This window comes from Anguilla anguilla, chromosome 3, assembly GCF_013347855.1.
Source record: "Anguilla anguilla isolate fAngAng1 chromosome 3, fAngAng1.pri, whole genome shotgun sequence".
Classification (NCBI taxonomy): domain Eukaryota; kingdom Metazoa; phylum Chordata; class Actinopteri; order Anguilliformes; family Anguillidae; genus Anguilla; species Anguilla anguilla.
The window spans coordinates 19,441,670-19,465,751 of NC_049203.1; the positions used below are offsets into that span (position 1 = coordinate 19,441,670).

The 24,082-nt window shown below is 41.3% G+C and overlaps 1 protein-coding gene across 4 annotated transcripts in view; it reads right to left on the reverse strand.

Moving 5' to 3' along the window:
- Positions 1-24,082, reverse strand: part of LOC118223692 (low-density lipoprotein receptor-related protein 1B-like) — a 400,652-nt gene that overhangs the window by 12,843 nt on the left and 363,727 nt on the right. For 3 of the 4 annotated variants that reach the window (XM_035410580.1, XM_035410579.1, XM_035410578.1), the window contains 13 exons: positions 22,249-22,371; positions 21,312-21,434; positions 20,515-20,655; positions 19,891-20,025; positions 18,117-18,236; positions 17,145-17,386; positions 14,081-14,304; positions 12,623-12,729; positions 10,928-11,044; positions 10,140-10,313; positions 7,595-7,720; positions 6,576-6,740; positions 1,372-1,533 (listed from right to left, as the gene is read on the reverse strand). In XM_035410580.1, the coding sequence (XP_035266471.1) occupies positions 1,372-1,533; positions 6,576-6,740; positions 7,595-7,720; positions 10,140-10,313; positions 10,928-11,044; positions 12,623-12,729; positions 14,081-14,304; positions 17,145-17,386; positions 18,117-18,236; positions 19,891-20,025; positions 20,515-20,655; positions 21,312-21,434; positions 22,249-22,371 (1,959 nt within the window). Of the gene's footprint in view, positions 1-1,371; positions 1,534-6,575; positions 6,741-7,594; positions 7,721-10,139; positions 10,314-10,927; positions 11,045-12,622; positions 12,730-14,080; positions 14,305-17,144; positions 17,387-18,116; positions 18,237-19,890; positions 20,026-20,514; positions 20,656-21,311; positions 21,435-22,248; positions 22,372-24,082 lie in introns of those variants that run through there. The other variant, XR_004764484.1, reaches the window with a different exon arrangement.

Genomic DNA, 24,082 nt, shown 5'->3' on the forward strand with positions numbered 1-24,082 from the left:
ATCGTACCTTCAGATAAATTCAGCATTTCAATAAAGCCGTCCTCCCATGGGCAAGATGCCAGCATGCATTATTAAATTCTGCTAGATGTTTATGCATGTCCATCTGCATATGAATAATGCATGCAGGAAAAATGTTTAGCTTACACCTTTAATTTAGTGCAGGGTGCGTGGATATGTGTGTTTTACAGTGATCAAAGAGCTACAATACTCCCATCACAAAGCAAATATTCTGAAATTATTCTGGTTTTTCTGCATCAATGGCGTAAAAATATCATGATAATACGCAATTCATTTGGGTTTTAACACTAAATGAAGATGGTACATGTACAATGGAGAAAGGAAAAAGAAAAAAAGGCAATTAAAGAGTACTGAGAGTATGGTATCTATCCTGATCTAAAGAACATCCCTCATAAATATTTAATATACGTATCAAAAACCAAATTAAATATGTATGTGCATTATCTACATATTGAGCTGTCAAGAAACTGAGGTCACATTGCTGACCACCCATATCAGAACTGAACAAGCATTAACACAGGATTTACACATGTAATATTGTACTGTCAGTTGTATACTCCACGGAATGTCCATTGAATTTTGCATGTATTCCCAATCTCCCTTCGCAGTTATTTTAAAATTATTTATGCAAACCAACAGTTGACTGGGAATTTGCTTAGAGTGAATAAACTGGAGTGAGATTGCAAGAAAGAGAAAATAATTTCAACAGGAGATACAGTTTAAAGAATATAAACCGCAAAACAAAAACCGACAACCTACAAAATGATTATCAATGCCGGTTAAAGTGCAAAAATCCTCTGTGGAAATTTGCTTGCCAGAAGGTGGTAAGGAATTATGATTGTAAACGGCAAAAATTAAATACTGGTGCATACTTATTGTTGCTGGATAGCCAGAATAAATTCAGCAGTGGATGATGTCAGCGAATGCTACTATTTCTGAGATAGGATACCACTGTACTGAATCTGAAATGCAGTATTTCGGGGGACTGACAATACCAGTTAAAGTACATTTGTAATTTTTAGTAGATCATTTGAAATAACATACAGCAAAATATCTACTCCATGTGGGACCAAATGTTATCTGTTAAGAGTTGAATTAACACAGGACATTTTACTGTGTAGGTGCATTGTGGGGAGTATGGACACCTCATCTTATTTTTAATTTATAGTTTTTTTTTTGGTTACTTATAATATCACACTTTTACAATGATCGTGAATGGTGAGATTCTAAACAGCTTCATAACATGTTTCATAACATTTCATAACATTTGTTATGAAATGGTGCAGGTGTTATGTGCTGGTGTGATGGTATAGGTGTGGGTGTGATGGCGTAGGAGCTATAATCGAGACTCACGGTACAGGCAGCGGTCTCCCGTGTACTCTGCCAGGCAGCGGCACGTTGGCTGGTTGCCCAAGCTGACGTCACAGGTGCCACCGTTCAGACAGTAACCATCACAGAGACGCTTCTCACAGTAGGGCCCCGTGAACCCCACAGGACAACGGCAGGTGGGTCTCCCTGAGAGAGAGAGAGAGAGAGAGAGAGAAAGAGAGATAGAAAGAGAAAGAGAGAAAAAGTGAAATCCCAAATGATTTTTAGCAGCAATCACAAAATAACAAAATTTCCCTCAGAAAACATTATCATCTATTACCACACCCATGATTTCACCCACCTGATTTCACAAAACAATTTGTCTTATCTAACTTTTGAGAGGTGTGAAGTATTTTAGCCCAACTTTATAATTATTGACCATAATACCGTATGTGTAATTAACCTATACAAGTTGTGTACAGCGTATCTGTTGTATACTGTAACAATTGCCTGCACAGCTGTAAAACCTGTCTGTAGATGTAACTCGTGTTTTCCACAATTTCACTATAGTTGTCATTAAATCATCAAGTTGACAATCATAACTCTACCTTATTTGAATTCTCATTTATCCGCAAATCACAATGCAGCCTATCATCAGATACAGTTTAAAGGTTAAAATACAGCTGTTTTATATTTTCATTAATTTATTATTCTTCTTCTTCTTATTATTTTTTTTTTTACAATTTTATGTTATTTAAACTATTTGTAAAGTAGTTACACTGCACTGGTGTCAGTAGTTACACTGGTTTAGTCCCATTTAGATACTTTGGATGTTAAAAATATACAGAATGGGATTTATGTGGAACATTTCCATTAACTAGGAACCTCTACTCCCATAGGCCCATGCCTTTTTTTTTTTTTTTTTACCATTTCTTTATCTTTACAGAATACACATGCCAAAAGAACACTTCCTAACATAACAGTTTGACAACTGAGAAGGCTGTCCTTCAGCCGGTTAATTAGAATTGGAATAGCAGCCTCGCCCGCAGGGACGTGTGAGGATCAGCGCCACTCACCTGCCCACACGCTGGCGCAGCACGCTACATCGCCCGCTAAACGAGCTATGGCGCCGAACGGCAACAATTCACCCAGGATTACATCATCCCTTCCTCTGCTGTACGCACGGCGGCGAGAGCGCGCCGTCACCCGCCCACAGTCGAACGCAGCGGGGCACCACCACCGGCGCGACGCGACTCGGCGTAAATGCAGGCGGGCAGGCCCGTGACACAGGAGCTAGCTCTGCTAGCTCGCAGGCGTCAGGGCTTTGTCCTTGACTCAAGGGCGGGGGTCAAACTGAAGTCGCTGTTACACGTTTTTGGCCGAGCGGAGTACGAGCTTTAATCGGATTACTGGTCAAGAAAGGGGGTGATGTCACCGGCGATGAAGGACCCGCGGAGAACGCGTGGTTCCCGTGGGGAACTCCGGCGAGTGGATCGCGCTCTTTTTACACCGCTTACTGACGGGAGTCCCCATTAGCTCCTCGCCCTCGCCCCCTTCTGTGTCAGCGTGACTATCTTCACAAGCACTCAGCTTGGAGTCAGCACTGGGAATTACCTTGGGGGTTTCTCCTTCAGTTCAAGAAGGCAACAAACTGTGTATGTGAAATTTATAAGAAAACAAAAAAACAAAAAACAGGCATTATGCAAGACTTTTTGATGAATAATAAAAAAAAATAATAATAATACTTTCCCATTCCCATAGTCACATATACATTCTGGGCACATGTAAGTCCTGAAGTATGTTTAGCCTTCATTTAGCTTATTGATTCCATAAAGAGCTTTAGAGTTGGCTACTGTTGAAACACATCGTGCTTGTTTCAGCTAGAGTTAATTCAACCACCCTCCCATACACCTCTACATCCCAACAAACCTTCTAAGCGCAGTTGGATGTTTGGAAAAATCCTACATCTGTTTGTGTTTATTTTTGGACAGCTCGACAGAAGAGGTAGAGCTATCCTGTCATGTCTGCTTTAAGCCCATCTGTCTCCTCACAATGAGGGAATTTATATTGCGCTAGGCCAACAAAAACACTTTGCTTTTTCTTTAATATTAAGATGTAATCATTTTTTTCCCCCTTCCATTAGGTCTTCTGCCAATAATATTTCAGGAAGCTTGATAAAACAAATGCCGAAAAATAAGAAAAAATAAATCCATATTTGCGCATCGCAGAACCTTTGCCAAAAACCAAAGATGTCGCACTGGCACTCAAACACATGCTGATAAGTAAATCATTACCTGGGAATCATTCAGTTACAGAAGATAATGTTTTCCTCAGAGGGTTGCAGATGTGGCACAGAAATTGGACTGGCGGGCGATTCGTCTGTCAGGACGAGGAGAAGCTGGGCTTCGAAATAATCAAAGTCGTGCCATTTTTTAAATGATATTTGTAAATGCGAGCTCTTGCCTGTCAAGGTATTCATGGCTGAATGCAGGCATTGACGGACACGTATTTTTACAAAGAACACTCGCGGCAAGCTCCAATTTCCCCTTTCATTTAAGGTAATATCTCTTGCCTTCAGAGATGTGTTCAATGCAGCAAGCTTCCCCTTTTATGAAAAACCAGTCAGGCAGAAAGCCTGAAAGATAAAAGGTCATACATGCCCAGGAGCTAGGCCAATACCAGATAAATTCATCTTGCTGCCACTGCCTGTATGCATTCAGAAATACTATGAGAGGAATAATACAATGGGATTAACCAAAACAATATTTTGCTAGCCTAAGCAAAAACATATTGTGTATGACAAAGAACAAGTAACTTCTTAGTTATGCATTTATGCATTTACCTGATTGCCAAATGTACTTATACCCATGAAAGGATTACATCACAATGCTAGTGCACTAGTTAATCCTTCAGAAATGACAAGGGTAACATATCTTCTGTGGTAGCTCTTCATAACAAACCAAAAAAAAGAACAGTTATCCAGATAAAAAAGGACTTTGATCAAAAGCAATGGGCCTGTCTTGACATTTTTAACCACCGTAATAGCTACAGCAATTACTAACCTCTTTCTAGTTTCAACAGAATAAAAGCTAAAATGTCACATCCGATTCCAATTCGTCCATGCAAGGTTCTATGTCAGCCACCACTTTATGCGTGTGGACTTTCGTCATTTCAAAGACACATTTGCTGTTTGAATCGTGCACTGTATGACACTTTAAAGCTTTTGACTCCGGAAAAAAACAAACCAAAAAAAAAGAGAAAAAAAACATGAGAAAAAAACAGACGTGTTTACTTCGTTGTATGCGTGGGGAAAACACCTGCAGAAGAAAAGGCACTCCCTTTTAATTCAAATTCTAATTCTGGCTGTGAGCAACCCTATGCTAATCGTTGGATCCCTTGATCTTCTTTCATGCTTTGCTTTTGCCTTTTTCAAGAGATGAGAAAAAGCCTCCCTGTCCTTTTGGAAATTAAATTAATTTTTATTAAGCGCCCACCCCTCCCCAGCTCCCCCACCCACCCACCCCTCCCACCATCTCCAGAGAGCACTGGCTGGGTCTCTTGGCAAGGCCTATTCCCGTATTCCCCACGCCTAGCTGATCGTACCTTAGCGGACTTCGGTTCCAACCTGTCAGGACACAGATCTACTTCTCATACACTGGCAGGGACTCAGTCATCTCAATAGGATTGGTTGAAATGCGCTTTTGGCCCCCGAGTGCTATCGGATTAAGCTTAGTGCTGTCACTTTCCGAGATCGCTCGACCGAAGTGATTTGTTTGCGCCTGGCCGACGTGCACGGCCAGCGCCCCCCCTCCCACATTCCGCATATCATCCTCATTTCGGTAAAAAAACAAGCACTGTAAAAACTGATCATTCGCTATCGTGACTTGGAACTGTTATGCCATCTTAAGTCCTGCCATCTTTGACTTGTTAGGCTGAATTATATTAAGATACAACAATTGTAAATATTTGCATTTGGCTTGTATGAATGCCAACTTCAAAGGTCACAGTTTAATTTGTGCATCGATATTTTAGATGAAGTAAGGACAAACATCCGATTTTGTACCTCTACCCTTCTAAGTAACAAACAGCAAATTTATTTGAATGAAGATTAACTCCTTCTATTGATATCATATCCAACAGTTATAAAGGTAGTTTAATTTTGGCGAGGAACTGTTGGTTTGAGTTCCAGTAACATTCTTCTTTCATCCGTTAATCTCTGTTCTAAATTGGAGAGCAATGCTAGTCCATTTCAATTCTGCATACAGTACACATTACCATTGTCCCAGAGAACTCTAGCTTATTATACCCAGATATCATGAGCCAATGTGAGCTTCATTGTAAGCACAACCTTAAATGCACTTTGCATCAAATCGTTATTTTATTTTTTTGGTTGAGAGAGCAGTGGACCTGCCAACCGATTACCGATGAAACAGAATCACATTAGCAGTGTTTTACCTCTGTTAATAATGCTATACAGATCAGAGGCTGTCATCACAACAAGAAACAAGGGGATGCTTGGATGTAACCAAGTATTCATAATCACCTTTATGATTAGCTTCGCAAAAGGGCCATGAACTTAGTGAATTAGTTCCTTTGGTGTTTATTTTGAAATGATCTCTGGGAAATGATATTGATCTTTTGCAGAAAAACAAAATCGTATTTTCAAGTACTTCACAGGTCGTAATGACAATATGGTAGACTCTTCATTGTTTTCATTTTTTACAGCATTAGGGCTGTAAAGAGCCCAGAAAAGAAGAAAAATCAAGCTAAGGTTAATGTAAATCTCACCGGACAAAAACCCCAGCGTATAACTACAGAAGGCTCATCTTCTGCTTTAAACCTGTGGTGTAAATTTGTGCTTTGTGAATCCTCAGAATCCAGGGATATTGTGGGGACGTTCCCTTCAACGAGCTTCACAGAGCGCGTGCTATTAGACGGGCTCTGCGTCTTCCGCAGAGTGAATGCTGTCTGATGCTGTCACCTGCTAATTAAATTGTACACTCTGTTCAGCCCAATGAGGATTCACTGATCACAGAGCACAAGGCACACCTTCTGAAATCAGATATTTTCATTCTCTATTATAGTGCAGCCCTATCCATTTAGTTAATGGTTTCCTGGAAAGCCGCTCCGGATAAGTAGCTCTGAGCCAGTCGATCTGGATAAGACCATCTGCTAAATGAACGTAATGTGATCTGATGTATTGGACGGCACACTTCAAAGTGCACACTTCAGAATCAGGAAATGCCTACCTAGAGGGGACCCTGTGCACGTCCCTCCGTTCTGACAGTAGTCCTTGCAGTGGTTGACTTCGCACTGCTCCCCGGAAAAGTTGGGCCAACAGTAACAGCGCCAGTCGCCTCTCTCATTGGCCAGGCACCGCCCCCCGTTCTCGCAGGCTGGCCGGCACTGCTCTCCTGCAAGGCAATGGTGCAGACCATGGTCAAAGAGAAACGCCCACACTCACTGCAAGGCCCTGGGAAACACCAGTGGTGGACACCACACAGTTATTGTGCATTATTTTGTACTATGTATTACTCTTGCCTTTATGTGTGTGTGTGTTTGTATGAGCGAAAGAAAGAGAGACAGAGAGAGAGAGATTGTGTGTGTGTGTGTGTATGCGAGAGAGAGAGAGAATGAGAGAGACTGTGTGTGTGTGTGTGCGAGAGTGTGTGTGTGATAGAAAGACAGACAGAGAGAGAGAGAATGAGAGATACGCTGTGTGTGTGTGTGTGGGTATGTGTTGTGTTTGATGCTGTCATATTTTACTGATCTCAGCCAAGTGACATGCAGTTTGCTGAATGGACATGCCTCACTATACAAATATGAAATATTAAGTCAAGTCAAGAATAAATAATTCCCCCCCCAAAAAAAAACAAAACAAAAAACATCTGTGTTGTGCTGAAAGTTATTACAGACAGAGAAAAACACAATATCAAGGCAATCTCTGGAAAGGCATGAAGAAAAACAGCTAAGCCCCTGCACAGCGGCTCTCTCTTAGTTACCCTTCACGAGTCGGCCACGCGCGCAGAATTTAATGACGACTTAAGGAAGCAGCCGCAGCTGGGGGCTGATGGGAAGCGATGAAAATGGAAATTCCAATATCTCGCTCCGGAGCCGTTAGCTCGGAGAGACTAGCGACGGGGCCGAGCTGGCGGCCGCCCGCGCGTGGACCGGCCCGCGGCTGTTCCCCATGGAGGCCGCAGCTGCAGTTTTCGGGTGGGGGATGGGGGCGGAGCAGCCTCTGGAAAAGGGGCCAGGGTTTCCCCACCTGAGACGCTGGTGTCGCCGCAGGTCCCGTTAACGAGGGCCTTCCCTTCGGGGCAGATGCAGGTGGCGCCGGTCGGGTTCAGCAGACACAGGAAGTCGCACTTCGTCTTCAGGCAGGGGTTTGCCACTGGCCCGACAGAGGAGAATGCCTGGATTAGTCCTGCTCACAGAGGAGCACGTCTGCATCGTACACTGCATGCACTACAAAGACAGCCTGGGTGATTCGGACATGCCTGGACCAGATACAATGGGATGATGACCTTGTACCTCCTTGTCTAATATTGTTGGAAAAAATGCTTGTTTTTTTTCTTTTATTAAAACTATTGTGATGTATAACTGATGCGCAACTATTTTGTAATCTGTCTACAGTAGCTTGCAAAGTTGATGATCTAGTTATAAAGCTGTATTTTAAAAAAGGGGGGATTTATATTCTTTCATTCTAAAACTGCCCAGACTGCCCAAGTTTTTTTTTTTTTTAACAAGTAATTTTATTTCCCAAAAAGATATCTATTTGTATTGCATACCTTTTTTTAAGGATACACTGTGCTTTCACTCTACAGTACAGCTGGGTGGTATTCAATCTCAGATCAAAATTCTGCTTATTTAAAATGAGGTTACGTTTGTAAAATCCCCCTGTGGATCAATTTAATCCCATAAATAATGTACATCATCATGCGTGCCAAAAGGGATAAAGAGTAAGGACTTTCCTTATAGGTTTTTCAGAAGCAGAGGTGATGTGGAGGGGAGGCAATACTTTTTTTTTTAATCCCCACTGGGTTTTTTGCTTTAAACAGCAAGCACATAGCTCATAGCAAAACAAGTTTCGAAATACACCCTAAAATAAAATCAAGTTAAACAAATAAAAAAAAAAAGCTTCAAAGTCTGCACTGTCTGCGGCTTTCTAATACATAGAGGGCGAAAACTTCAATCATTTTCTGCAGCCTTGTTTTGCATTAATCGAGGACGGGAACAAAATGTCCGGGTTTTCTAGAGTGGCACTAGGAGGAGCTATTAAGTCACAGCCAATACTTTAAAATGAAAAAGAACCCGGCATAGCCACATACAGCTGTAACCACTTCATGGCAGCAGAGCTCTCGTCTCTCATGAGGTTCAAGACTGTGGGGAACCCATTTCTGAGGATGTCTGTCTTTCTTTCTCATTACTTTTTATTTGTTGTAATTAACTCGCTGAGTACTTCTATCACATTCTAACCCCACCCCCAATATGACCATCTAAAGCAAGCAGCTAAAAAAATCTTGCAGGAAATACATAGAATACAGGTGGGCTTACAGAAGACAGAGAGTGAGAGACAGAGAGAGAGAGAAGGAGAGGGAGAGAGAGAGAGAGAGAGAGAGGGGGAGCACTCCTTTCAGGCACCCTATATTGAATGAGGAAAGAGAACCTCTCATATATACCTTTAAGGTTCTCTTGTGCAACAACAGTCATTGTAATGTTTACTAGGCCTAAACTCAGAAGAAAGTGACAACTGCTGAGTGTTACTAAGGGATGCTAAAAGCTGCAAAAAAAGCCCAACCACCCGCAGTTCGGCAACCGTGAGAAAGAGCACTCCTTCGCTGCCACAATGAGTTCATTCAGTAGACACATTTACACGAGCAAATGGCTCTGGCTACAGATACAGGTACTGCATACTCTTGGTTTAGCGCTGGCAGCTGGCTTAGGTTATACACAGTTACATACTTCTGCGTAGAATCAAATCGCAAAACACAAAGAGGCCGTATTATCTCCAGAACAGTCCCCATTAGTTTTCTTTCCAACCGCACGGCTGCGTTTTGGATTTTTATCCATTTAAAAAATTTTTTATTATGTCTGTATTTATTTAAATATGATCTGTAATTGGTTATGTTTCTTCTTCTTTTGGAACAACATACAATATAGGCAATTGTAGCTGACTTAAAATGGTAACGTATGACCAACTGCATGTTTCTAGTTAACCTTACTTCATTGTTTCTTGGTAATAAATTTAATCAGTTTGCAGAACTTATTAGGGTTCTGGTTTTCTCCATTTCCATGCTGTCTGCAATCTGGAGTCCTGGCTCTGTACACAACATTTGGTTTCATTTTGCCTGCATATAGCACAATGACCCGGATCATGTGACCCATACTTCCCCTGTACAACTTCAGGAAATGAATACATGAACACAATTATCCCTGAGCTAACTCCACAGGCACTCAGCATGGCTGAATTAGTCAATAAGTTAGAGGTCCTAGAGGCTTATGAATAAACATTGTGAAAGGCCGTAAACTCTTTTTGCATCCCACCTCAAGGTTTGTTTTCCCATGTATCTATCTCCAATTAAATGCCCCGTAGAAATGAACCAACAATGGTGAAATTAAGTGTCGATTGTTTTTCAGAGGGAAAAGTGCAGATGTTCTCTAAAGCACTCTGAATAGCTCTCAAACCAAGGCGAATGCAGTTACTGGTCCTGAGACTGTGGGGAAAACACAGTTGACTGACAGGTCCTCTTCCACTTCATTTAACGTAATATAAGGCAGACGAAATGAGCTGAGGAGGATGTGCTATTTACCCTCTTGCTGTTTGAAAGGATGAAATATCAGGATGTTTGATGACTTCTCCACTCCCAAATCGAGGTGCTCTATAGACCCTCTGCCATACTTGTGAACCCTGAAAACTTCATTTTTCAGCCCGACTCCATAGATGTAGTCTTCAAAAATGTCAATCCTCTGAGGATGGGACACTCCTGAAAATGAAGCAGTCAGATGCACCATTAAGTAAAAATCATAAGACATTTATTAAAATTGTATTTTTGAAGTGGACTTATCAAACTGGACCAAAATTGTTCTAACATTTAGGAGATTTTAAATATTTGTTTTCACAATGTGTAAAACGGCTCTCGGAATGAGAAATAAATAAAAAAATAAAAAAATAAATAAAAAACAACCTTGAGAAAATGTCGAGGTTTGTGTTTTGTTTGTGTCTTACAAATTGCTCATGCCATCCACAAGAGTTCACCCTTGGATCTAATTGCATCTGTATGTTTCCATATAAGCATTCAAAACAGCTAGAAGCAATCAAAACAGCTTCACCATGCAGGTGAAGAAAATCAATCACACACGCACACACAAACACATACACAAACACACGCGCAAACGCACATACACACACACACACACCCACACACACTAACGTTTCAATGCCACATCTCAGGCAGTAATCTCCCTGAAATTCACTGGCCACATTCTTTGGGCTCCTTCAGGTTACAGTATCTACGCCGACACAGTGTCAGGAGCACCTAGTCTCAACGCACAGCAGGAGGGGACCCGTCTACGCTTCGGCGAGCAGAAAGCTGTTTACCGTGTCTGCTGGTGACGGCCAGCAGGGAGTCGGACCCGTCCAGGCGCACGCTCCCTATCGCCGAGAGCTCCACGTCGGCCCAGTACAGGCGCTGGTTGAAATAATCAATCGCCAGTCCTGCAGGTGAGACCAAGCAAAGTCACTCTGTTCGTGCGCGCGAAGCGAAGTCCCACATCCCCTTCCCTTAAGATAGCGATCGTCTTTATTTAGTCTCGCGGTGTGATCAGCCTTGGAGAAAATTAAATCGATTTTCTGACGCCTAACCTGGGAGTGTTGAGCGGAGGTGCGGGAATATGCCGCGATGTCTCCGGCTAAAAATGGACCGCGCAAAAAAAACAGAATGTCCTGTACTCTGTCTTCCCCGCGGTTCTTTGGGTGCCAGCGTTCGCCGGTTCAATTCCTGGGAGGGGCACTGCCGTTGTACCCTTGAGCACTTAAAGTGATTTGCTTTGGTAAATATCCAACTGAGTAGATGAATTGTTTGTAATGATTTTAAGCCGCCTAGATCTCTCTCGATAAGAGCGTCTGCTAAAAGCCCAGAGTTTAAATTTACATCAAAATATTTGTCAGAAGGTTAAGGTTAGGCCATTTCACTTTTTTCCAATGGCTATAAAGAGAGCATCTGAAAGGCAGACTGGCAGCACTCTAATGTGCGTAAAGGGCATAACATCAATTTGACCAGCCCCGGTCAAATAAGTACTCAAAATACTCTAACTCTCCAAAAGCTAATGAACCTTGCGAACGCTCCAACCGTGTTACTAGACAAACGTGCAACCATAGGGAATACTATTATTCTGAATATTGGTAAATACGTTTCATTCAATTAGAGTTTTGTTTTGGGTTTGAGTGACGTATTTGGGGCGAGACGTGTGGCGCAGTCCCCAAGACGTCCCTCGAGCCGGGCGCGAGTCAACCCCGCATGGGCCCTTCCCGTTACCCTCTCAATTTTGCCTCAATAAAGCAAAGAATAAAAATAATAATAATACGCAAAAGGACAGATTGTCCCGCATCCCTTTTAAAGAAGAAAACAAAAGTATTTGACCCGAGTCTGTCCTAAGGAAAGGATGTGTTTTTATTTAAGAAATAAGCGGTTACAGCTCTGTAAATACCCATAAATCCTGGCTGGGATCAGAGTAATTAAAGCTGTTTGCTTTTCACGGATCACGTTTTTTTTTTTTTTTTTGACAGATAAAGGCGGCGTTAATGCTCCTTTCAGTCGATGCGCCAGGAGGCGGTGGCGACGGCGGTGGCAGCGGAGGCTTTTCCGAGAGAGCGGGATCACCGCTCAGCCTCCCTCGGGACTCTGGAGTAGACTTAATGACAAGCTGTGTCAATGCCTCGAATTACTTTCCTTTTCCATCCATTGTTTCGGAGCGACCCCTCTTCTCCCCTTCTCCGAGTCTGCTTGTCACCATTAAAAGGACTCAACGCGCGCAGTGAAGGGTTTGTTTTTTTGCCGTTTTTTTTTTTTTTTTTTTTCTTCTCCTGGCTCCGCCCTGCGTCTCTGCGGCAACGCGAACAGCACGAAGCCTGGGAAAAGCGTTGTCGCTATGCGGTGCCATGCTAATTAGGCGCGTTGCGGGGGCGGAGGGACACGCTGGAGCTGGTGGACGAACAAGAGCCGATTCTTTGGAGAACTAAAGCGCCGCTCGCTTATCGCCTTCCTCAGGCCTCGGGTGGCGCTTGGACGAATACCTGTGGGCCTCCTGAGGTTCTTGTCCAACAGGACCCTGCGCGCAGACCCGTCCATGGCGGCTTCCTCAATGTGCGAGTGGTCGCCAATCACAGTCCAGTACATCATCCTGCGGAATTGGGCAAAGCAAAGGTTTTTTTTTTTTTGCATTATATATAGCACACATTACATTTAAGTTTCAGGGAAAAACAAGACTTTCTCAGTTGTTAACTGACTCATCACAAAATTATGGGATTCCATGATGAAACTCTTTTTGTTGGAGGGACAAATAATTTATTAAAGTTCATTTCTTTTATTAGGACCATTGACATGAGGGTCTAGTTTGTTCAACCAATGGAACGCTTTCAGAGATTCAATGTTTTAATCCCCCCCCCCAACCCCCTTTTTTTTGTCTCCACAACTTGGAATGCCCCACTGTATACGTTAGCGCACGTAGCTACAACCTCCCCTATTGGTTTGTGAGAACGAAACAAGCGTGCACTCTCCTCCCGAGGCATGTGATGTCAGCCGCCGCTTCTCTCTCACACTGTAGTTCACATACACGAGTTGGAGGAAGATGCAAAGGACACGACAGCAAATTGTTCGCTGTCAGCCACAGCGAGCCACCCAAAAGCCCTCTGTAAATTAATATTTCATTACATACACATGCACAATGCAAATTTCAGAAGAAAAAAAAAACTGAAATGTTTTACAGAGAAGAGCCCTTCTAGCAAGTTATTATTTGTACAGAAAAACCAGTCTCACATCCTTTACTGGCACAGAAAAAGCAGAGAACACTCGTATTCCAAAAAATGTCTGATACCACAGCTTTCAGGGTAGCATACAGGATATGAAAGGGTGGTTTCCTTTGAAAGACTGACTGTCTGAAATGAAGACTTCGGAGTCACTTAGATGTACATCCAAAAAAAAAAAAAAAAAAAAAAAAAAAAAAAAAAAAAAAACTCTACAGAAACAGGGCTACCGAACCCCCCGCTTCCTGTGTTTTTTTCATGGCGTGAAGCATTTACAAGGAAAGGCATTTCCTACATTTAGACCTATGTGTTTCTGTAAGATCCCTTCCTGCTCCCTGACCACATTTACAGGCTGTCCCACCTTTTTGAAAATGCTCCACTGCACTGACCGCGTATGGAAGGGCAAAACAGCAATAATAATAATAATAATGTTGATGACTGGCAAATAAAGGCAAGTTTTCAAGCTTCTCACTGCGTACTGTAGCCCACCAGCCATCTCGGGTATCCGCAAACAATGGGACAGAAATGAAGGAGTAGAAATCTTTTTTTAAGACCTCAAGCAATCGTTGGCATTACTTACTACATTGAAGAGAGGGCACTTAGCAATTTATTCCATCTGAATGCACACTTAAAACCTGCGCACCGACTACGCTGCATTAAACAGACCGTGCATCAGTCACAACGCGAAGAGTGAAAAGCAGTCGGTGCTTATGAAAGACAAGGCCTTACCCTTGGACTGGGTTGACAGCGATGGCGTAGGGCTCCCCTGCTATATCCGTAATCAAGCGAGTGCAGCTCGCTCCACCTAGTCTCCCCACATTAATGGAATATCTTAGCCTCGTCCAATGGGCTGTATAATAGCTGAACCAATGCATCCTCGAATGATCTGTCCAGTAGATATTCCCAGTTACCCAGTCGGCCGACACGTCCCTCGGCCTCCGAAAATCGGGACACTGGAAGGAACGGCCAGAAGTCAGGGCATTTATCAACTTTAACAGGCTTAATTTGAGCCACTTCTTCCATTCAATACCTTTGATCCACACACTAATGCATGTACAAACACGCATGCGCGTGCACGTACACACATATGGATACATTCACAAATGCATACGCACATACACACACGCCCGCACACACGTACACACACCCACAGACAGTGAAAACTCATATACTCAACAATCAAACTGATACCACCCTGCTGCAGTCCTCTTAGAAGCTACAATGGACTTCAGGAGTATTGCTGTCATTTGGTCTCCTAGACAAATAATATAAAATGGCCAATATGGCCACTACAATGTGCTGCTAGGTTTATAAGTGATAGGTTTCTCAGGCTCAGCAAGGTGCCCTGAGCCAGAGGAGTACCACCCACACCCTTGCCTAATTTCATCCATTCTTCAGAATTGAAATCACACATAACACAGTACTTTACGTGTGCTAAGAACAAATAGCAGCTCTTACACACAATCTCCACTTTTCCTCCCACTGCCAAGATCTTCTAACTACCGAAAGAAACTTTTAAAGAACCTGTGAGACACAGGGGTGATTCAGGGACTGCTTCCCAATTCTAGGAAGGAAAATCTGAAACTTGTGTGGGTAATTGGACGCTGCCTCCATTTGGGATGGAGTACCTGCTGATGTGGATCTGGCTGAGGTGGTTAACAACGAGTACAGCCAGTCACCTTGGGTGGTGATAATTAGCAATGCGAACCATATGGAGTAAAACTGCATGGTTCATATTGGCAAAGACAATCATATGTAGCCCTCATATTGCCAATCATCTGTAATGTGTCCGTCTAAGGGAATCGGCTAGATTATGACACTGTATGCTGTTAACTGAAAATCAAAATCTGGAAGGGGGGAGAAAAAAAAAACAAAAACTATCTACTTTGACTCATGAATGCCCCTCAAATTATTGCAGTGCTACTTTCCAAAGACAAAAGTGAGGATAATGACCAAGGGGTGTCTTTAATGTGACTTATAAAGCAGTAGGCAGGATTTGCATTTTTAATATAAATAGGAAACATGTGTGGGGAAAAAACAAGATATAAGATTAGTAAATCTGAAATATTCACCAGGGAAACAGACAGAAAATGAACATTCTATGATCCTACACAAAACAAATCGAGTTGGCGTAAGTCTTGTATATATTTCACCAATTTACAGAAACAGCTGTTTTTGTGTTCGGTCCCCCCATTTGCAGCAGTACAAAAGTAAGTTCATAGATGATCTTAATAGCAAATCAAAGAAATAAAGTCTAATATTTGGTTGGATAGCCCTAAAATTAAATAACTGCATGAAGTCTAAGAGCCATTGACATCACCAAACATTTGGAATCTTCTTTGGAAATGCCTTTCCAGACCTTCACAGTTGCAGTTGCAGAAATGCCTTTTTTTTAGCCCTTCAAAGTTACACCCACTTTCAGTTGATCTTTGTGTCGGGGGATTTGGTCTTCACTCTCCTCTTGACCAAGTGAAATGGATTTGAATCAGGTGACTGACTTGGCCAGGTCAAAACTTTACACTTTTACCCACTGAATGAATCCTTTGGTTGCGTAGGCAGTGTGTTTAGGGTCATTGTCTTATCGCAGGATGATCCGGCCGGTGATTTTGGAGGAATTTCTTTGTACATAGCCAGACAAAATCTGTCTGTACACCTCTGAATTCACCCTACTGCTGCCATCCTCCATTACATCACCAATAAACACGAGGGAGCCGGTTCCAGAAGCAGCCATACATGCCCAAGACACATTTCCTTCATATTTCACAGATTTGGGGGGGGGGGGGGTTACTCTGGATCATTGGCTGTTCCTTCCTTCCTCCACACTTTTGGCTTTCCATCACTTTGCTAAAGGTTTATTTTAGTCTCATCTGTCCATAAAACTTTGTCCCAGAACTCTTCTGGCAATCAAATAATAATAATAATAACAACAATAATAATAATAATTCCTTGCATTTATATAGTGCTTTTCTCACCGGCTGGTGACTCAAAGCACAATCTGGCCTTCCAATTCTTGCTGCTAATGAAAGGTTTGCATCTTGCAGTGTAGTCTCTGTAATTCAATTCTCAGTGTTCTGCATATGGCAGTTTGTGATAAGTTCATCCCTGTCCTCTGGAGACAGCTGGTGAGGTTACTGGCCATTGTCTTTGGGTTTTTTTTTTCTTCTTCACATCTTTTAGGATTCATCTGTAATTAACTGCAATTGTCTTCCTTGGCCAGGATGTATGGTGTTTATTCTTGAGTTCACAAGTGGTTTCTTGCTTTATCAAGACATTCCAAAATGCTGTATTTGATACACCCAGTTTCTGTGCTATCCTTCTTAATGTGTTCTTCTGTTCTCTCAGCTTACAAATGAGTTGACTTACAGCCATAGTTAAATCACCACTGATGAAAACAAAGACTAAAACCAAGACTAGACATTAACTGCTTTTATTTGTGAACAATCTATGCAAAAGAAAACAACTGAGCAACACTTACCACCTGTCAGACATCTGTGAACTTAATTTTGCACGGCTGAAAATGGGGGGACTCATTTTCATGTAGATACCATGAAATAAAAGCTGATTGCCAGTATTTTTGTCTCATCATTTTATGACCTCAAATCCAAATTGCTTAAGTATATAGTAAAAATAACACATTTCACTCTCAATAAGAAATCTATATATGAAGTCTGTTGACGCTGTAGTACGAAACAAGATTTAAACAATTGCTTGCATCACTAATTGGACACAACTGACTGCAAAAAGAAAAAGAAATAAAAAATAACGAAAATAAAAGATTCTGACAAATACTTACTATGATTCCACTATTAGTTTTAGTTTGACTTCTGCCTAGGATGTCTTTGTAAAAAATTCCACCCGGATTAAACTGGGTAGCCCAAATAAACTTGTGTCCTTGAAACAGAGCGTCCATTCCAATGATTCTGGCATTGTCCTCGATGCGAGCTAGTTGTTTGTGTCCATGGCTCTGGTTAAATGGATACACAAAACCTCGGATTTCAGTGTCATTAGCTATGAAGAGCACTCGATCTTCAGGTCCTGCCCGTTGAGTCATTAATATGCAAAAAAAATGAAACGGGTCTAAATTCCATTTGGTTGCAAGTTACAGTGTACAATCAAGACAGCAATTCACAAAGAAACATTGCATTCTTACACATATTATAATTAAAATATATAATTTAAATATTTAATTATACAAAATATAAACATTTTCAAGGATTTATATATATATGTATATATATATATATATATGAAACTAGTCCTCTAGTCATGTCATTACTATAATAATAACATAAAATAAAGCATACAAATTCTAACAGTTTTTACTACAAAATGTACAACACAAACAACTCTTAATTCAATGAAAGGTTAATGTTTATCAGCTATCAGTGTAATTTTCTCATGGCATTCACTTTATGTAACTATGTAACAACATACAGAATACACATATTTTTGAGAATGATGCTTTGTATCTAATTATGACATCAATGGTATTTAATTTAAAAATTAATTTTAATCAAACATTGTTGAATGCCATCCAGCAGTCTCACTGAACCACATGCTCATTGATGTAGCTATGCTATATACTGGTGTAGTATAATGTTCATATATGTTGGGAAAAGCCAATATTGGCAAATAGCTTATTCTTCCAATTTCATTTAGCAATAATGAAATTAAAATTGCAATGTTCTTAACTGTTCTCTGCATTTTCTGAATGAGCATGCACAAGGCAAAGAACAAATGCTAAAAATAACTTGTATGTCTTTACCTTTTGCTTGACAGGTGCCATTGATTTCTTTGTAATTCCCATCACACGTGCACTTGTAGGATCCTTTAATATTAGTGCAATAGTGTGAACAAGTGCCAAAGTGAAGACATTCATTGACTTCTAAAGAAGGAGAAAAGAGACAAAGGCCATATCAGGCTTCCTTTAAGTGAAGTGTGACATTTCTGCAAATGTCCTCAAAAGGTTAGTCTTCCCGTTTCCTATTCTTACAAAAGATGACCCTTTGGGGAGAAAAAGAATACGTCGCTAACGGCAATACTTCAAGGGCCTGGTGCGAGTGGGAATGCGTGAATTTGTTGACGTCACAGAGATGACAGCAGTCGTACTTCTTCCTCTTTATCGTCTCATTCTCTCATTTGGCCTCATCTCATCTCCTCCACAGAGAAAAGGAGAAGGGTAAGGCCCACTTCAACAGCGCGGACTGATGGACAGCAAAGGTTGTGCCTTCCCACGCCATACACTTCGGTCACGAGTGCCTTATGCAAACCCAGGGTGGAAGAAGCTGATGTCTCTTGTTTGGTAAATGGAGAGCATCCAGGTTGCATCGAATCTCCTTCCGTCCTCTCTCGTAAACTCTCACCTTTCCTCTGCACCAATCTCAAAGATGCTAGAGAGTTCTGTAGGCAGCAGTGCAGAGATTGCAGGTTTGATTCCCAGGTAAGGAACTGCTAAAGGAAATTTGCTACCCTTGAGCAAAGCTACTTAACTTGAATTGCTTCAGCAAACATTCCATAAACTCTGGTTCCAAAGTCACCCTTTTTGAAAATATGTTGACTTCACATCGTCATGGGTGTGGTTTTAGCATAGATTGATTTGTTTGAAATGAAGGCATTCAGTTGAATACATTAATGGAAATCAATGTCCACACCACCTGGATCCAGAGAAAAGTCAACACCCCTGTGAATGAGGGAGACTTTGGGCCACAGTGTCAGCAATCCCATAGTGCACTGCTCCAATGTGATTGAAAACAATGGCCTCAGTCGATTAAAAATTGAATAGCAAAACAACAAGCAAACACTTGGGTGGAAACAAGGAATGCCAAATGGGAGATACTCTTAATTTACCATTCTCTGAATTCTGAGTTAATATTTTTTTCCAGTGGAGGTTCCCTTTAAGGGTAATTATGATTACGGACCATTGGCTCATTGTTGTGCATTAACATGGAAACAGAAATCAAAGCTTTGATCTATTACTAATTCACCAATAATTACCAAGTGCTTCATTTGCCTTGAAGTGAGTGATATTATCAAGCAAAAAAAATGTTTGTGATTATTTTAATTGAATACATAGGCATAATGAACAAAAGGACAAACAGCTTTACATCTTAGAAAAGTCTCCATTTGGATCCATAAGGCATTGAACGTAATCCCAGTTGAAAATGGAATAAAATTGTTACCCACAAAAAGAAAATAAGTCGGCTTTGTTTAGGCCTACAACAGATGGCATAATTAAATACCGATGTACACGTTAACACAACGCCTGAGATTGGGAAGATGATAACTGCATGACTGAATCTGCTTTGCAATTGACAGTGATACAAACAACCTGAAACTTTTGAACCTGATTAAGAACGACAGTAGGAAATGCACGTCATGTTAGAAAATGCATGCATGCAAGTTAGAAAAAGGAATTAGAAAAGAAGAGAATGCCACTGAGGTCCTATCGCCATTATATGGCAGTTTGCCTTGTCCACACTGCAGCCTCAAACACGGGAAAAAGTGGTATCAGGTGGTTAGATAGGAATACTTTACTATACCTTCACACCGCTTATTCCTTTCATTTCTCTGAAATCCTGATTTGCACTGACAGATCGCATTGGCTTTTGTTTGATTGCAGAATGCATCTTCGCCACAGGGATTTATTCCTCCTCTACATGCCTCTTCATAGGGAGCTGGGGAGTGAGAGAGAGAGAGAGCGTGTCTCAATGCATCATCTCACAGTGCATTTTCACCTGAACACCAGCAGCAATACAGGATGAGCCACTGCAAACGCCCGTGGAAACCACACTCTTTAACTTGAGTATGACTCACAATGGCTGGGATTCCATCAAGCACAATTACATTGGGATTCAATCAAAATTTGTCCTTGAATTTGGCTCCAGTTACACTTGTTTACAAATATTGTGTACATTAATATTTTATCTCTCTCTCTCTCTCTATATATATATATATATATATATAACGCCAATTTACTGGTCTATTCTCTTCACAACAGTGCTTGATTTTTTTCTTCAGATGAAAATATAACCGCAGGAATGGAAGAGAAAAGCTAAAGTGGAGATGGTCGATTAGCTAACACCCTTGTTGCAGCTGAATTGTAAGCCACTGTCCTTCAGAAGATTCCAGGGAAGAAAGAAAAAGCAGCTACAGAAATAACATACAGGCCTTGCAGTCAAGCTCGTCCGACCCTCCTTCCCCGCAGTCGTCGAAAAGGTCGCACTGCAGCTCAGCGGAGATGCAGCGGCCGTTCTTGCAGGCGAACTCGGCCTTCCCGCATGGCCTAGACCGTCCCTGCACACCCTCTGTAGGAGAGATGTAGGTGTCACAAAGAAATCGAACAAACCCCTGTTCACCAGCCAGAGCCAGATAATAAGTGTGCGTGAATATAAGGACAATGCACGCCACTTCAACTGTAACAGTTGAAGTTTCTGAACTGCAATACAGAAACTGCAGAAGCAAAAGGCGTGATCTCTGTTTGAAGCTACACTGAAAAATGCACATCACAGTGCGTGACACACGCCTAAAAGCATGATAACTGTGGCAAGTAGAACGACTGGTGCCGTTCTACATGGTGTCCAGAGGAGCAACCCTACCATGGCAGAAGCTTTTTTGTGTTAAACAAAATTTCCAGTTTTTCTCTATTATCTAGACTACAGAAAAATAAATGAACACTAATGCGTGACTAATGAAAGGATACCTGACCAGCTAGTTATCACAGCGGATTTTCTGATTTATTACGGTAAAGTAGCACAGAATTATAGGCGGGATAACCTTGACAACAAGGGAGAAACCTTTACAGACCACACAGAATGTGAGTAGTAAGCACATCTCTGAGGGGTAGGGCAGTGATTCTATGGGCTTGTACAGTTCACAGGCCTAGTCTTGGCATAGAGGCGTTAAACTGAAACCAGCCGGAAATATAAAAATTATTGTTCCGTGCACGTTTCGGCCAGCTCACCACACTCCTCCTCGTCAGAGTTGTCCCCGCAGTCGTCCACACCGTTGCACACCTGGTCCGTGCGCAGACACACCCGGTCGTTGCGGCAATGGTGGGGCCTCGTTGGTGGGCATGGAAATTTGGCTGTGTGGGGACAGATACGCATTTAAGCTGGCTTAGACTAATCACAATCAGTCACCTTCCTATTATCCTGTATTTATCTTATATTCGGTGGGTTAGTGAACAACACTATGATCAAAAAGTGTCTCGTCGGATATATTGAGCACTTGAATTAAATTGGATGTGCATTAAAGGCTGACTGCTGGTCTTTTTCTGTAGGAGAAGAGCCAGGTACTCTTCCATGCCCTTTGCAACTATGAAATGTCTTCAAAGAAGAGGGGCTGTGCAGAGTGGTCTAAAATACCCCTTTCTGGTGACTGAAGTTCACCCACATTCAGAAAGGGTCAGGATACTCTTTTGAGCAGCAGCACACTGCTGAATTCCAATATTACAGTCTCTAGCACATTCTGAGATAAAGATCAAAGACATGAATTCACTTTTTCCAATTTTTTAACTAGGCAGAAGTCTACTTGTGTTTATTTTATGTATTTATTTATTTTTAATCTATTCAATAAAAGATTTGTTTAAGATCCAGAATGCGTAAAAGGTTGCATTCTACTCAAAAACATCAGTCATTATCAGTCAGGTAGTTCCTGAAATTTCGTTATTTTGGCAATTTTGGACAATATAATGATGAACAGAATATTGTGCTATTCCATGTTAATCCTTGCTAGTTATTTTTCATTCCTTAATTCAGTCCTTTTCCAGAACATATATAAAAAGCCAACAATTTTACGGAAGAAAAAACCAAATGAATAGTCAATGAATGGTTCATGGTTAAACAGGTATTTTCAAATGGCTGTTGGCATCTATTACACAATGATGGATATTTTCTTACCACACATCTCAGGGTCTTCATCCGAGTTGTCTCCACAGTCATCCTCACCATCACACACCCACACGTGCAGCTTACACAGCGTATTGTTGCAAATGAATTCATCGGCACGACATGTATATGCCCCTGTGAAAAACACATACATACATATTCACACACAAGCATGTGAACACAGGCACACGCATACATACACACAAACATACATGTGCACACACAGATTCGCACAGACACGCACACGTGGGCGCGCGTGCACACATGCACACACACACACACCAATTACTTTCCCAAACAGATGACAATATTTAAATTACAAAGTTCACTCCAAACCTAGGTCTCAACCCGGTTGTTCAGAACACAGAAGAAAGTGGGCCATCTCAAGGTTACAATTTTAATCTCAGAACATAGAACTCACCGGCAGACATTTTACAATGTGCTGTTACAGTGCTTGCCCTTGCTCAACCATTGATGTTCATGAGCCACTGAGATCACATCAGTTCAGAGACAGATTGCAAACCGGCTTCCTATGCTAATTAAGGATGTAGTGAGGTTTCAAATTTGGAGAAAAACCACTCTGACATGTCTCTCACTCTCTTCAACTCCTGCAACAGCACTTCTCTCTTTATAAGTCAAAGCAACTAAGGGCAAATGTTCATACAAGACAAATCATTGCACTTCGGCATTCATTCTAACAGCTTTGCAGAGTAGCTAGTTGTAGTTATGACATTGCACAGGAAACCAACAAAAGACAAGATTGCACTAGTAACTGTTGATGTTAAACATTTCTTGAAGTACAATGAAACACATTAGCATCATTCCAAAATGTACCCCTGACAAATGTCTCCTTTGAGTGGTTCGCTATCTGCATCAATTTACACTGGTTTACAGTACAACAGCCAGATAATGCACTTATCACTTACAGCAAACTCATGTATAGTAGATATAAAGGATGTAGGTATAATTTTGGACTTTCAGCTATAGGATTTGGGCCCTCAAAAATTAGAACAGCTGTGGTTCGATTGCTTTTTTTTTCTGACGATCCCCTGCTCCTCACATCTTCTCCGTTCAAATAAATCGAATGGGTACAAGAAAGAGGAGGTATGTATATATATATATACATACATCACAAATCCTAGGATGACAAACCCACCCTATGAAAGCCATGTTACGGCCTGAAATAAGATTCCCTATATTTACAGTGAATCCCTGAGCTGAATGCATGCTTTATCAAGACAGATACATCTCACCAAGCTGTCTGCATGAAGGAGGGGAAAAATTACCTTCATTCAAGGGCCTTTCGAAATGGAAAATATAATAATAATAATACTTTTTTTCTCCGTTTGGACTCATTCTTTGCCTGTCTGCTCCTTTTCAGGAGGCTTTGGCACTGAATGCAATGTTTTATTCATAAAGTTTTCAGGGTTGCAACCCTTGAACCTCTGTAAGATTGACCAGAGAATTGCTACCTTTCTACAGTATTATATTTGATAGTCACAGTGGATGGTTCATGTTTCAGTTCAAGGTTTTAGCTCTTTAGTTATTATAAAAGATAAGTGCTTTTAGACATGTTATTATTCAATTTTGAAGAAAGCTGAAACGGATGTTCAAGACTGTACCATTTACATTTAAAATACATATGAATTTGATGAACAAAGTCAGTGGCTTCTGGGTAATTATTCCAATGCTAAAATAAACCAAATATCAGAAAGCACATAACCTGCACTCAGACCTTTTGTGTAGTACACACTAGCCGTATATACTAATAATAAAAAGTCCTGGTTCTAAAGAAACTAAAAAAGGCACAAAATAATAAAAACTCCTGGTTCTAAAGAAACTAAAA